Source organism: Micromys minutus (genome assembly GCF_963924665.1).
Source record: "Micromys minutus genome assembly, chromosome: 3".
In the NCBI taxonomy this organism is placed as follows: domain Eukaryota; kingdom Metazoa; phylum Chordata; class Mammalia; order Rodentia; family Muridae; genus Micromys; species Micromys minutus.
In genome coordinates this window covers 27,736,708-27,752,358 of record NC_137972.1, presented here as the reverse complement: position 1 = coordinate 27,752,358, position 15,651 = coordinate 27,736,708, and the positions used below count along the sequence as shown (strand labels likewise).

At 45.4% G+C, this 15,651-nt stretch overlaps 1 protein-coding gene across 26 annotated transcripts in view; it reads right to left on the bottom strand.

Moving 5' to 3' along the window:
• CACNA1C (calcium voltage-gated channel subunit alpha1 C) overlaps positions 1-15,651 on the bottom strand; it is a gene marked incomplete at its 5' end in the record, with an annotated part of 581,859 nt that overhangs the window by 87,774 nt on the left and 478,434 nt on the right. For all 26 annotated transcript variants that reach the window (XM_080914120.1, XM_080914140.1, XM_080914139.1 and 23 more), the window contains 2 exons: positions 7,863-8,088; positions 9,070-9,230. In XM_080914120.1, the coding sequence (XP_080770246.1) occupies positions 7,863-8,088; positions 9,070-9,230 (387 nt within the window). The remainder of the gene's footprint in view (positions 1-7,862; positions 8,089-9,069; positions 9,231-15,651) is intronic.

Genomic DNA, 15,651 nt, shown 5'->3' with positions numbered 1-15,651 from the left:
TTAGGATACCAGTTTTATTATAGTAGGATAAAGTAAGTTTTATTCTAACCCATAGATTCATCCCTTTTTCTGAATCAAATTACAGCATCCAATTGGCTTGTCTACCTTTTCAGACCACCTTCCTACCAGCAAATCATCCCCAAATTGAGCTGTTTGTAACCATAATGTTTCCCTCACTTTCTTCAGTCTCACTGTACCTTGGAGTCAGACCTTATACTCTAGGATTGGGTTGCTCTGAACACCCTGATGTGTGATAGACTCCCTGGAGTCCCCATAAGCCAGAGTTTAGTGTTGATCTGCTTAATGCAAGGAGTTAAGAAAGACTTGGTTTTGGAAGACCTTTCCTGATTACACTTGAAACAACTTCTTCAACCCAGTTGGACAACAAAGGCTGCGCAGATGTTCTCCATGTCCTAAATGATTCATCTCAGCTCCCACAGGAAGCAAAAGGTCACATCACACTCTCTGACACTGGGGACTGGGTAATTCTCGAGCACTCAACGAGCTGTTTATCAATAAACTGGTATTTAGAAACTAGCAGCTCTAGAGCGTATTGACTCCACACAGAGAGGAGAGTGTCTGCACATAGGTGGAGTCAGATTGTCATGGAAAGTCAGAGCCTTACTCTCCATGAAGATCACAGCAGTGAGGGAAAGTACAGACAGGGCTTGGGGATATTCAGTTCATGGGGATATTCAGGGTGTGTCAGCCAAGAAGGTTCTGGACTTCTCCAGAGAATACTACAGAGACCAGGCAAAGAGGCAGAGGAAACAAGATAGGACAGAGAACAATTCCCGACCCAGGGTCTCCTGAGGCCCAAAGCTCTATGGTAGGTGGAGCCTGTGGTAGAGGATTGGAACATGGAGTAAAGCAGAGCTCACCTGAGAGCCAGACAGGGAGCACGGGGCTGGCCAAGGGCAAGCACCAGCTAGAGTGAAACCTTTCTGAATCCCCGACTCCACCCTGCATCCCTGACTGAAGAAGTGCAGGCTTCAGGTTGCGAGGAAGGTGCACTACATCATGAGTTGTGAGGTTTCCTGCCTACCCTCATTTCCATGTCAGGAAATAAGAACAGCAGGGTCGACTTGCACACCTCACAGTAGCAAACCCTAGGGTCCCGTCTTCAAAACAAAATTTGACTTTGGCCACCTTCCACTGTCTCCATCACTTAGGCCCAGCCACCAGGCTATCTCACTGGGGTTTCTGGGATAGCCACCTAACAATTTGATCTGCTTTAACTCAGGATTCTCATAGCAATCAATTCTCCACGCATGAGCAGCCAAGAGTCCTATTACAGTGGGAGCCAGGTCCAGCCCCCATGGTGTCTTCTGCCTGGTGGAAAAGACTGAGCGCTCATTACCTGTGTCCTGGCCCCTATTCTCTTCCCTCCTCTTTTACTTCAGCCATACGAGCCTTGCTTCACCTCCCGCTTCCAGATGCTCTGCTGGAAACAGGCCCTTATGTCCGCCAACGGCCTGCCCAGTTCTCTCTTTGAAGATGGCATGGGGTTCTTCCTTTAGGTTTTTGCCTCTACTCTCAGGGAAAGCTTCCCTGAACTCTCCTTTAGCTCCTTGTTCTACATTATCCATCAGCATTTATTATTATTTTGTGGTTGTGATGTGTGTGGGGGAAGGTGGTTATAGTGTGTGTGTGTGTGTGTGTGTGTGTGTGTGTGTGTGTATGTGTGTGTGTGTGTGTGTGTGTGTGTGTGCATGTACCACAGTACACATGTGGAGGTCTGAGAACAACATTTTGGATCACCCTGCCCTACCTCTGCATGGGTTCTGGGATTGAACTCACGCTATTAGGCTTGTACAGCAAGCATTGGATGAGCAGTGGTTACCCTAGTTTTAAAAGAAGTATCACCACCAGACAAATATCTTTTTCTTTACTTAGTGTTTCTTTTTTCTACCAGAACTGAGGTCCATGGGGAAGGGTCAGGGAGTCACATATGCTGTCTGGTTCCCTTATTCTCTTAACTCTCTTTGGCCCACAGGTGATCAACGAGCCTTTTGTTGAATGAATGCATTTTACTATAAATGTAATGTGTTTGTACTAACTTGAGGGACAGCAGTGAGCCTCACAGGCATGTGTCTGTGTACACGTTCTGAGATGGGAGCAGGGGTAAGGGGAGAAAAACATGAAGTTGGGAGGGGGAGGGTTGAGAAGTGGAACTAGGAGAACTTAGGGGGAGGTAAGTATGATCCAAATGCATTTTATTATGTAAGAAATTCTCAAAGAATAAAATATTATATTAAAATAACACGAAACTATGATTTTAAAAAAGAACATTCGTGTGGGTCTGATGTGAGGGATTTGGCTGTCTGAGGCCAGCATGCCACAGCTGACAGTGGGGCACAGGGTGGGTGGGTTCACCATGGACAACACGGTGAGATCTGTGCATATTCAGTCAGCAGCTTTGTCAGTCCAGGAAGACAGGTCTCAGCCCTGCAAACTCTCTTGATCTGTCTCTCGAGGTTAACACTGCTGAGCAGGTTCACCAGCTGTTATCCTAACTGCTCAAAACCACGGGCTACAGACTCACACACCAACAAGGAGAGCTTTGGACAAGAAATCCCTAGGTCTCCAGTTATAGACCCCATAGGAAACCTGGGAGACCTAAACATTTGTGGACAGAACAGTGGTCCAGACAGAGGTCACACAGCACAGCTGGAACCCCCAGGCTCTGCCCTATCACTGGGCACCATCTGTGTATCGCGGGTTGCACCACCCTCTCCAATGTGTGTTTCCGCCTTCCTGTCCCTATCCCCCGTTCACTGTTTGCTCCTCAACTGTGGTATACTTGAGGGAGTCTGACCGGGTTGAGTTCCCTCTCTCCTTTCTGCTTTGCTAACCTTCTTCAGTCTTTTCACTCACTGATCTTCTGTTACCTTTCCCCTCAGCGTCCTGGGTTGAATCACAACTCTCAGTTCAGGAACATCCTGTCACCTTCTCATTTCCCTCTGTACACCTGTTTTGGGATTTGGAGCTCTGTAGTGTTTTCTTTCCTTGTCTATAGTTATCTGAGACTTTCCAGAACCTTTCAGTTCAGAATTCTTTTGCTTCAAAGAGCTCAGGACAGCCCCTGTCCTTCACTGTGGTGTTGAACAGCCCTTGAGCTTTCTATAAATAAACAATATTAGGAACAACAGGAGTAGGTGCTGAGGTGGGGTCACAGTGCTCCACCCAACTCCTCTGTCTGTTCTAGAAGAGGTCACCACTACACAGGTGCCTCTCTAGAACGTTCTAACGCTGAGATGTGGAAGCATTCTCTTGGTCTTGGTGACAAATTGCCTGTTGCTAGGAGAGTGTTTGTGAGTGGAATTTGACACAGTAAGTTTGTTGTGCCTTGTGATGGGGTGAACAGAAAAAGAAGGGATGAGGATCCCAGTAAGGCATATGAGGGCCAGAGTACAGCCAGTGAGCAAACAACCACTCTCCTTCCTCTCCCTGGACCTGCCAATGGGACCCCAGCAGTGGGTGTCCTTGCAGCAAAAGTGCAGTGATAGTGACCCTGGTCCTTGAGGATATGGCAGATTCTGGAAGTACTTGTACGGCAGGAATACAGAGTGGTATGTGGTCCATCGGAAGGAGCTGTAAAAAGTTCTAGACTGTCTTGGTCAGGGGCTAGGACAGTTTGGACTGAAGGCATGATTCCTGCTAGTAGTGTCCTCTGTCTTCTCCATCTTTCATGGAGTCATGATGTCAAGACTGCCTGGTCTTGACCTTAAGATGGCTTTAGAAGGTGCTTCTTTGAGCTTCTATACCAGACTTGCTCAGCATTACCTAACTGGCCCCTAAAGTCATAAACTTGTCAGGGATTGAGAGGAGGCATGTTCAAATAATCTTTATGAGTCTCCTTAAGCCCTTCTAGGTGACAGTTACCACCCTAGGGAGTAACTTAGTTTCTGCAAAGACAGCATGTGGCTCTCGGGTCCGAGCATCTTCTCCATAGACTCTTGCCTAGGAACTTCACAAATACCATATTCTTATTTACTGGTGGCCTTGAAGGGGGTGAGATGCTCCGTGGGCTTCTCGGCAGAGAATTTTAGAAGGTAGTAGAGAAAGGGTGGGGTCCAGACTCTGGGCAGGGACTTGAAGATCTTCACGGGGTGGGAGACTCGCAAGTGGTATTCACATAGGGCTTCAGGCAGCCCATCCGTTACTGGTTCTCAACTTCCCTAATGCTGCAATCCTATAACACAATTCTTCATGTTGTGGTGACCCTCAAACCATAAAATTATTTTCATTGCTACTCCTCCATGGTAGTTTTACAGCTGCTAGGGATTGTAATTTAAATATTGTTTGGAGATAGAGGTTTGCCAGTGGGGTTGAGAACCACTGTCATATATGGTCATGATTTAGGGTGAATTGAATGTGTCTTCCGAGGTCAGTCTAATGGTGCATTTGAGAATGTGGGAGGCAGCTGCGATAGGGGACCAGGAGATAGCGGGTGCATTTTGGTTTATAACAAATGAAGTAGAAACCTTAGCAATAATAGATGTTAACATGCACTGAGGTACACCGTGTGTGTTAGATGTGGTAGCCCCATGCTAACCCTCAGAGCAACTCAGCCTCACAGTTATCTAAGAGAGGATGAGAAGATGATCCATTTTACAGACGAGATGATGGAGGTAAAGAGAGTTAAGTCATTTGCCCAAGGTATCCCACTGCTTAGGTATCACACTGTTGGCAGCAATAGGCAGGTCCATCTCTCAGAACATCCCCTGGACCATAGAGAGCTACAGAGGAGATGGGAGAGGCTGTCTTGTCTGAGTCCTGAGATAGGACCTAAAGGGTTGTTTTCATGCTGCCTTTTGTTACATGGTTGCTCACTCTATTTGTTTTTCCCGGGTCTGATAAACACTATTTTTACCTTTCAAGTTCTCCCGGCCTCTTAGATAGTTTTGACACACTCCATGTTTGAGATCTGGGTTTTGTCTTTTCAGCTCAGTTTAGAAAAGAAAATCACGGCTAGATAGTGTCATGACAGCTTGTAGCAATGGTCTATTGATTCTCTTTTAACTGCTTTGTGTATTCTTACTGTGAAAATACTGGCAAGAAACAACTTCTTAAAATTTGGCTTGACCAGAGGGCCTGCCACAGCCCCGGTGCAAGTATTCTCAGGCTTCAAAATGTCCCTAAGCAGGATAATTTCATTGGCTAGCAGGCAGTTACTTCTTCAAGTCTCAATGCATCTGGAAACCTATGCCTTCAAATGTACAAGAGCGAGCAGTGGTAAGGTAATGAAAGACAGGCTGTTTGTGAAGTGTCTGCTGGTAAGGGGGTACCTGCTTCCTGTGAGCCTGTCTCCATCCAACCTTATACGGAAAACGTGTGGAGTATGGGCAGCCGAGCACGGAGATGGAGCACCTGTGTGTGATCCTTCCATATTTCTCCTTCTCAGGTCTCTCGGAGAATATCTAACAATGCCTTGCCACTAGTCACACATTGAAGATGTTCTGTTGTTGTTTTTTTGTTTGTTTGTTTGTTTGTGAGCAGTGACCCTGGTTCTTGAAATGTTAGAATCCTTAGGGAGCTCTCTAAAAGCTCAGCCTCTCAAAATGGCCTGGTACACACTTGAAGTCTCACGACCTCACTGTCCTCTCCTCATAACAGTAATGACATGCACTGGACTGAAGACCAAGGCCTCTGGTCACCAGCACTGAACTTATATGCAAGCGCGTCTCACTGGAGTCTCAACAATGATGTGTAATTCTGAGAACTACAATGACAATGATAGCTAGGGTGCTTCCTAGGGCTCGGTGACTCATGTGGAGGAACAGCCTGTGTGAGTTGTGACACACTTGTCCTTGACCTAGAGGCGCCAGTCTCCTTCCTTGTTTCCTAATACCCAAGCGACAGGTTGAATGTTCCTATTTCTGAGGGTTCCGCAGAATGCAGACTCCTAAGGGATCTGGGACATTTATTTGGAGAAGGGCCAAAAGACTCCCTCCAGCGAGCCCTAAGTATGTTTCTGTAAGCTGACCACGGCATACTTTATACAGCATATATTATAATGACAATCAGGTGTCTCAAAGGCTTTCATAAAATGATGTTCACAGGGTCGGGAGGCCCTCAGATGTTTTCCCAGTCAATTTCATTCTTCAACTAAAAGCAAAGGTTACAATAAGATAGAATAGAATTCTGTCCTGCAGTGCTGTGGAGGTTAGCTGAAGGCTGTTACATTATGCCAGACTTAGAAGAATGTGGAGCTGAAAATACTGATCTCAAAGACACAGAGAACAGGACAGTAAGTTACCAGCTGGGGTGGAGAAGCAGAAGTGAGAGATATTAGCTCTCTCCTTCTGCCGCGTGGGTCTCACTCAGGGATTGAACTCGGGCCATCAGACTTGGCGGCTAGCACCTTTGCCCACTGAGCCACATTAGCAGCCATTTTTCCCCCCTAAATTTTTAATTGTGTTAAAACATATACAAAATTACCATCTCACCCACTTTTAAGCTTACAGTTCAAGGGTATTAAATATATGAATAGCATGTAGCTTCTATTTCTATGTTCCTTTACATCCCATAAAACTAAAACCCTGATCTTTAAACAGTAACCCCTTCCTTCCTCCCTTCCCCTCTTAAGCTACTGCCCTGCTTTCTGCTTTAGCGATCCCAATGCTATGACTAAGAACTTCAAATAAATATAATCAAACAGCATTTCATTTGTTTGTGTATTTTTTGGTGAATGGTTTATTTTAGGAACTAAATGTTCCTAATGTTTATCCACATGGGACCACATATAAAAACTTCTTTTCTCAAGCTGAATGATATTCTGTTGGATACAGACACCACCTTTATTCCATCTACTCATTGGGGTGCTTCTGCTTCCTGGCTCTTGGAAGTAGTGCCCTTATAAATGCAAGGGTGCAAACATCACTTTGTAGCGCTGTAGGTAAACACCCATAAGCAAAGTTCCTTGGTCACTCAGGACTCCTGTTCTTGGCTAATTGAGAAACAGGAGCTGTTCTCCACGGCTGCTTATACCATTCACTGCACATTCCTACAAGGTGGTTCATCCTTACTGTTACCTTGGGGAAGTTTAGAATCACTTAAGGTGCAAACCTCTGGCCTTCCCTCTGAGGCTTTTTTTTGCAGAGCAGTTTAAATGAGCAGGGAGACCTGCCTTGGAATTGGGAAGCACCATTTACACACTGGGTGATAGAGAAGGGAGAAAATGAGCGACAGCAGCTCATCCCTCTGTGCTTCCTGCTGACACATTGGGCAGAGTCACCTGACACTCTGGGTACCACATCGTCCCACCTGGATGGACTCTGAGCCAAACAAAGCCTTCCTTCTTTAAGATGCTTTTGTCATAGTATTGAGAAAAGTAGATAATACACACCAAGAGGGCCAGAGTCCCAGTTTTCCATGTCCTCCCTCTCCCTGCTATTTTGTTGCCCTATTTGATTTTGAATAGCATCTCTAACAATGGGTCTGCCTACAATTTGGGGGGAGGGGCAATAATTCTGATGAAGCCATTTTCTTCTTGTCTAGAACTGATAATATCACAGTGTCCAAAAGCCGTCTCAGGACCCTACACTTGGATCAACATCGATGCTGGTCAAGCCAAGGATAGGAGGAGACTGAATCCCAATGCTTTGCCAAAGCTGCTGGGCTGGCAACTAGTAGTCCATCAGAATAAATGTAACCAAGTTGAGTGACAGCAGTCCAAAGCCAAGGGATCTCTGAGTAGCACACCTCCAAAATGAACCACAATGCTGCCTACTATATACAATCAGAGGCTAGACCATTCCAGAAACTGTTCCTCTTCCCTCATCCAGCCTCATCCTCTCTGGCCTTCCAGGAGACTTCTCCTAAGTCTCACACTGGAAGAGAAAAGAGGAGTCACCTACCTGGTGATCTTGAAGATCCTGAGCAACCGCACACATCTCAGCACAGAGATACCCAGGGGAGACATGATCTTCGTCTCCACCAGGATGGTCTCCAGGATGCCCCCGCACACAATGAAACAGTCAAAACGGTTGAAGAGGGATACAAAATAGGCCTGTAGACCCAGGCTGTACATCTTCAGGAGCATTTCTGCAGTGAAAAGGGCCAGGAGGGCCTTGTTGGCCGTGTCTAACAGGTGTAGAAGAGAGTGGGATTCAAGCCGGGAGTGAAGAAGAAAAAGAGGAAGGGAAAAATTCACTGTCATTGCTGGAGAAAAAGAACCACCTCTTCCTCCCTTCCCCCCTTTTTCTCATCCACCCCTCCCCCTCCTTCCCATGAGACCTCTCCCAGATACTGCTGGAAAAACAGTTAGGTCCAATTTCCATCATCAGAAGCATATGCTGAGCATCCACTACATATCAGATGTTTAGCATATGTTTCTTTCCTAAATCCCCGTAGGAATCTGAAAACGCTTGGCACTGTTTTTGTTTTTGTTTTTTTTTTATTAAACCTAAGCCTTTAGAGATGAGACAGGAGAGTCATTAGGGTCAGTGACCCATCCAAGCCAAAAGCCAAAGTTGGGACCAGGCTACCTGTGCTGTATCTTGCTACCACAAGATTTCCTCCTCCCAGGATCCCCATAACTGGAGCTAGCCATATCTGCCTCACTCCCAGATGAGATGCTTAGACATAGGTTTTGGGTGTCTTTATAGGGGTCCAGGCAGGACAAGGGCCTTAGGTGGCCCCTGGGGACACTGCCCCTTGTCCAGGCTCTGTTTGATTCTTGCCTTTATCTTCTTATGACCTGGGTAGAGCTACCTAGGGCTATGGAAGGACCAGAGGAATTGAGAATCACTTCTGGGAAGTTGGCTGTTGTGGGTCTGAAATGACCAGATAAGCAAGAGCTACTGGGACTCAATGATGACTGAGGTGGTGAAGATGGCGAGAGGCACATCACGCACTCGAAGGGCCACGTCTGCTTATAAGAAGGCCCTGAATTTTAATATGGGACCTGAAAGCTTCCAGGTCCTTGGACTTTCCAGCATGGCACCTGTCAAGAAGTGCCGGTTGGTTGCTTTCCTGCCAGCCTCCCAGCCGCTCTTAGTCCTTTCCCAGGACCCCAGACTGGAGTTAGCAGGAGTGACCAGGACAAAGCCAGGGCTTGCTCACCTTGCACTTCTGTGAGCCAGTGAGGCTGGTTGTAATGTTCGGAGGCAATAGTGAGGGTGTTGAGGAACACCAGGAAGATCACGAGCCAGTAGAAGATGTTGGACTTCACGGCCGCGCGACACTTTCTTCGGCAGAATCTGTTCCACCTGCGCCAGTAGCGGCTGGAAAAAGGCCAAGGAGGGAAAGACAGGTTGGCTGGGGAATCGAAACCATACCAGGTGACCTCTCCCCTGTCACTGGCTTGGCCTTACTACACAACCTGGTGGTGGAGTAATCAGGTCTCTACCAAGCTAACTGGGCCCCACTGTTAAGTTATCCATGTAACCTGGGGGATACCCATTCTCCAGCTCTAAGCTTCAGTTAGACACGAGCAGGGTTAACTTCACAGAATTCTTGTGAACATTGGTAAAAGAACATGTAAGCCATTGGTATGACATTTAAGTTGCCCAACATGTGAAATGGCTTTTGTTTTCTCAGCTGGGAATACAATTCAGCAGTAAAGCCAGGCACGCATAAGCCTTGGTCTTTCCAGCACTGAAAAAGGACTTTCCAACTATTTTAGATGTGTTTTAAATGCATTATGAGAAACAGTGCTGCAGTATTGGGAGAAATTAGTCATTGTTCTAGCTGCAATGAAGAACTAGTAAAGGGTTACTATGAATAAAAACTTCGGTGGGCCTTGTAGGTGTTTTAGGAACATCTCAGGGCTTCTCCAAAAGTCTTTAAGTATCTCTGCCAAGCATGTGTTACCTGATATTGAGGAAGAAACTAAAAGCCACTGAGGCTGAGCATCCTGTCCAGTATCCCACAGAGGCAGTGTCAGGGGGATGCTCTCCCTATCTCAACCCCTCCCACTGGATCCTTACGGCCATACCAAGCAGAAGAAGAGGTTTATTTGCATCAGAGATTCTTTACATTTATGGCGTGGTAGGATCTACTGAGATTTCAACAGACACTTAGATTTTCTGTTTAGAACAATGGCTACCCTCCCTCTCCCCACCCCATGCATCCACAGAACTCCTAAGGCTTAGTTGTAGTCACATAGTGTTCTCCCACTCTCTTGGTCAAGGACTCTGTCAATGGTTTTCAAGTGTAGCTATGCATAGAACTACCCAGGGAAGCTTTAACAAGCCAGCTGGCCACCCTGTCCCTGGTACTTTACCTGAGCTCCAGATCGATCGGACTTACAACTGATTAATTGGGTGCTGGGTACATTCAAATACCCCAAAATTAGCACTGGTAGTTTCTAAGTCCTCCAGCTTGCTCTACTGTGTAATTATAGTTGAGAACCATTGAGATAAATGATTCAGGGAAACACTCTAATTTTATGACTCCACGAGAGAGGGCTTCACTGTCTGTTCCTACACAACACACAGCTATGTTGGGGACAATTGTGTGGAATGCAATGAAGGAGTGTGGCGAGTCAGGACACAGAACAGCAGTCCAAGACCCACCACAGGAAGAACTCTCCAATCATATTTCATTTTGGAAAACCAGACAGCAAGAGATACATACACATGGTGAGCTCCTAGATCAGGGAGGGAAAAAGAAGATGGCTCCAGCTATGTGGATTAGAGATAATTTAAGAAAACTTTATTAGTGGCACAAAGGGCACTGAGGACACACCGAGGACACAGCAGATGTGAAAGCAAAGTCAACGGGAGACTGGAATTCAAGACATAGAAAGGTGCAAAGGGGGCGGGGCACCAAAATGGCTGACTTCTGGCCTGGGAATGGGGTACCCTCTGTTAACTGAAAGCCAGAGAAAGGTGTTTTGGGCAGGGAGGACATCTGTTAGAAGGGCAGGGTGTTTGGCTTAGAACATGGCTCAGGGTGGTGGCTGGGCATGTATGCAGAGAGATTATCAGGCATGCAGTCTTTGCTCAGGTGGGAAAGCAGACAGGAACAACCGAGGCAGAACCTCCGTGAGACAATCGCAGGTTTACATGAGATCATTTCTACTTGTTGCGTTCTAGTCTAGGCTTCTAAGCAAGCAGGAAAGACCGGCTTGCAGCGGCAGAGACCTGCAAATCTCTTTCTGCAGTCTGTAAGTGGACGGGACAGTGGTCTGATAGACCACGATTGGCACTGAAAAGAGGAACAGATTGAAAATATCATAGCATGATTCAAAATTAGTAGTAAGATATACTCAAATCAAATCCTTAGGTGTGTGTGTGTGTGTGTGTTTTCCTGGGCCAGCCTTCTATTTTACAGCAATAAAATTGAACCACAGTCCAACACTCTGAATAAGTCTATGATAAGAGTCCATATCTGCATATCTGGAGGTATAGCAGTTGAAAAACCAAAAATGGCCTTCAGGGTCACATAGGTCCATGTGTAAGCATGCCAGATGTGTGGCACAGGACTAGCTGTACTAGTCCCAAACACAGTTCTTTTACTCCTTTTTAAAAAATCATTCTCACCTTCATGCCAAAGGCAGATTGTATTTTGTCCCAGGGAGCTAGAACTCTGTATGAATGGTTCTCTCCTCTTACCCACATTGCCTTTTGGGAAAACTTGGTTTCACCTACGTCTCCAGCACTATTATTTTTCTCCCTATTGCTCTATGGAAAAATCCTGTTGCCAAGATTTAACTGAATTCTCTAGTGAGAATGGAAGAGCCAGGGGAAATCTAAGAACTTGAATTCTTCCCTGAGAACCACCAGGGTGACTGGATTTAGGGCAGATAGATTAATCTTTTTCTGTCCAGATACACCCTCCACTGGATGCCCCAGCTTTTCGGGGGAACACTTAGCTTAGCTGATGCTTTGCAGTTTCACTATGCACAGAAGCGAAACCATGCAGTCAGACATTGGTCCCATGCAAGTGTGAGGATGAGGGAACGTGTAGAGGGCCAAGTGGCTAGACCAGAGTCCTGGGTAGCCATAATGGGAGGATCTCTTTTGTTTGCCAGAATTTGAGACTGCAAATGTTATTAGGACACACCCCTACTTCTTCCTACACTTATCTTTATTAGTATTATAGAGGAATAAAAAACATGCTAGTTGCAAGATATGTTTTAAAATAGACACAATCCCACACTGTGGGAAGCATGGATGGTTGCCGAGTGGACTACAAAGCGTCAAGGTTGGTTTCACCTACATGGGAAGAGACTGACTTGGACTCAGTTTAATGCTGAGGATCTAACCAAGGCCATTTCTCTCACATTTAAAAGTTGTGGACACAGGTTCTTGTAAAGCCTGGCCCATCACATGGGTCTAGAACTGCTCTCTGCCTACTCTGTTAAATGTGGCTGCTCCTGCACAGAGCCATTCTGGAGAGTCACATGGATTTGGGTTGTGGAGGGGATGGGAGTAATTACTATCCAGGGAAAGTATTTAAGGATAATTGTACATCTCCTACTCTTCAAATATAGTTTTGCTTGACAGCTGGTTCCCTGGCAACACTTCCTACTATGTAATAAATGTAATAGTTCATTAGAATGTGTAAATTTATTTGTATGTTTACACATGTATGGAGGATACAGACATTACATGATAAAACAGGGAGGAGAAATGAGCCTGCTACTCATGTTCTTTCTGCATTATCTGGAAGTCATTTGCTCTAGAAACAAGGAACCTGTAGAGGGGGAGGGGATGAATTGAAAGTGTCGATTGTACTTAATTATCTGTACCACTGTTCTCTGCTCCCTCTCCCTAGGCTCCCTACATCTCCCACTCCTAGCACAGGGCTTTGCACCATTTTTAGAAAAACAGAACACACATCCCCGCCCCCCAACTCTAAAGGCTTCCATCTTCTCTTCCCATCTCCTAGCTCCTGTCCATCTTCAGGGCTCAACCCAAACCCCAGCTTCTCGGCAGTGAACTTTCTACTCTTCTAGTCCTGGGATCCTTGCAGAGCCTCTCCACATCACACGTTTTGTTTATGCAGTTAAGAAACACTTACTTATCATCTACTATCAACCAGGTCTATAGACAAGGTTAATAGATATAGTCCTTGTCAGCACAAGGTCCAGCCAGGGCACAGAGCAGAAGGTGCTAATGCCACATAACAGGGGACTCTGTAATCGTGTCCCTACATCACATTTTAGACAGCCCCAGAGGCATCCAGAGGGCTTCCATTTCCTGGTGTTATTAGTTAACTTTTAATGCATGGCTTCTGACTCTTCAATGAGATAATGAGCCCTACAAGAGGCAGGGCCCATGCCTTTGTTACAGACTCATAGTATTAAGCACAGGTTGTGTGAGTCACAGAGACAAGCCCCAGGTCTAACTCCCTGAAAAAGGAAGATTTAAAAACCTCCATCCTCAGGAAGGAGGTTGGAACTGGGAAAGGACAATGCTCCTCAACTGGTTTCCTTAGCATGCAAATGCTGACAGGCTTGGCTGTGAAGACAGTGGACAGGGCAGGCTACCTAGTAGCCGAAGCTAAGTTTCCATCTTCATAATTGAGAGCAAATGGTAGAGAATAAAAATCACCAAATTAATTTTTTTTCCTGTAAGTAGCCTGAAAATGGGCCTTTAGGGATTGAGACACACTTGGGTTTTGTTTGCACCTAGTTTATAGCAGAGGAGAAATACAGTGATGGGGAAGCAGTTCTTGCTGAAGACTAGGTTTCACTAGGTTCCTCACATTTTGGAACCCTGTAAAGTTTGCTCCAAATTGTGCATTGCTTTCTCAGAAGAATTCCAACAGCTCTCTGGATCAGTGCTGTAGAGTGAGCCTTGAATGTAGCCAGTTCTTTATTTTTCCTTCATATCAATGTTTGAAATACCAAAATACCGAAGTATCATCTAATTTTCCTCACCCCTCCCCAACAAGCTCTATTCAACCATTCCCTCAAAATTAACTATAACTTTGTATCATCCAGTCTTGCACCTAAAATATACCCATTTGAAGCTCAAATTCTATTACTGTCATTATTAAATTGTTTCCCCAGCTGAGAGAACTATTTGGGAAATGTTGATAATTCTGCTGGCATTTTCAATCCATTACCAGCCTTAGCTATTTTATAACTGGTTACCATCAGTATACTGAACGATCGAGGTGAGGTTAGCCAGCTGCTTGTGGCATTACTCAGCACTTCTGGGGTCCTCCTGTCTGAGCGACATGTGGCCAATCCAAACTATAACATGCAGTAAATATAATATGCCTCAAATTTGCAATGTCTTAGGCAAAGAGAACACACGCTATCTCACTAGAACGTGCTATGTTAAGTTAGGTGGAAATTACAGTGTTTTCGCTACACTGCTTTCAATGAAAAGGTTTCATTTCCTGCTGTTCCTTTGTACTTTCCTTGAGACGGCCATTAGAATAATTTTCAAACACGCACAGAAACAGCTCAGCACACCAGCCAGGACCTGATCCGCAGGACAGCCCATGCTATTCCCGAGCTGCGACTGTGCTGCTCTAAGTCTGGAGTCTACAGCCCAGGCTTGTCTATAGGCATCTTTAATGAGTGTACCAACCAACTGAAAAGAAGCCATTTGTGAATGCAAGGTCATTTCTGGGCTTCTCTTGAATTAGAAATGCAGGGTAGGAGGGCACCATCTTTACCAAAGTAAGCAATTATAGCCCTGTGGCTGGGAGATGTGGAGTGGACCATACCCCAAGGATCAAAGGACTATGATTTTCAAGGATGTACCTGACACTATAGATTTACCCAGTTCAAAAGGAAGGTTTTAGAGTCTTCTGAAAGCTCAGGAGTGTCCACCAAGTATGGAATCGTCTCCACAAGTCTCTAGATTGTGTTTATCCATTCATTTACCTATGATTCCTTCATTTGCATGTAGCAAGAATAGAGTTTGGGAAATATTTTTACTGCAATTTTTAATCTTTTTACTATTACTATTTGGGCTCTGTGGAACTGTTCTGAGTAATATATACCTGTCAAATATGACATTTTGTTTGAATGTCTATCAAATCTATTGTCTTACCAAGACCAGGTGATCCATCCATCCACCCATCAATCCACTCATCTATGCATCTATATTATTAAATCCTTATTATGCACCAGCTACTTCTTCACGTACAGGAGATGATGAGGGGAAATCTGGAGAAGATTCTTTTGTTTTTAGATCTCTTTCACATAATAAAAGACAGCAATGGTAGATCTGACCCTGGATTTTTTTTCACCAAGGAGGCCTTGCTTTGAAAGAATGATAGGGGGAAGGAAGCCTGCACTTTCTAGTCTCAGTAGACCATGGGAGAAAAGATGTGTGTCAAATTGGACCTCTGTCTAATACTCGAGTCTCCCCTTAATCTTAATGCTTGGATGTTGAGTGTCATGGGGTCAGAGGGACTGATTTAGAAACACCTGAGAGCCATAGGGAAGGGGTCGAGAGAGTTGGGGCTTGTAGAAAGGTCTTGCTAGGAATGTCAGTAATTGAGTTATCACTATCTGGGTGGCTCACAGAGAACTGGATGCAGGGAGAGAAAGGATATGCTTTGGGTCTCCCGGTTCCCAGAGCTCATTTATGGGCTATGAGAGACACAGACATCATCAGGTGTGGGGAGATGGGTGTTTCACAGAGCCTGGGAGTCAAAGAACAGAAGTGGAGATTTCAAAGGCTAGAGGAGTGTGGGGCTGGACATATAACATAGTACTGGATGTTTAAACCA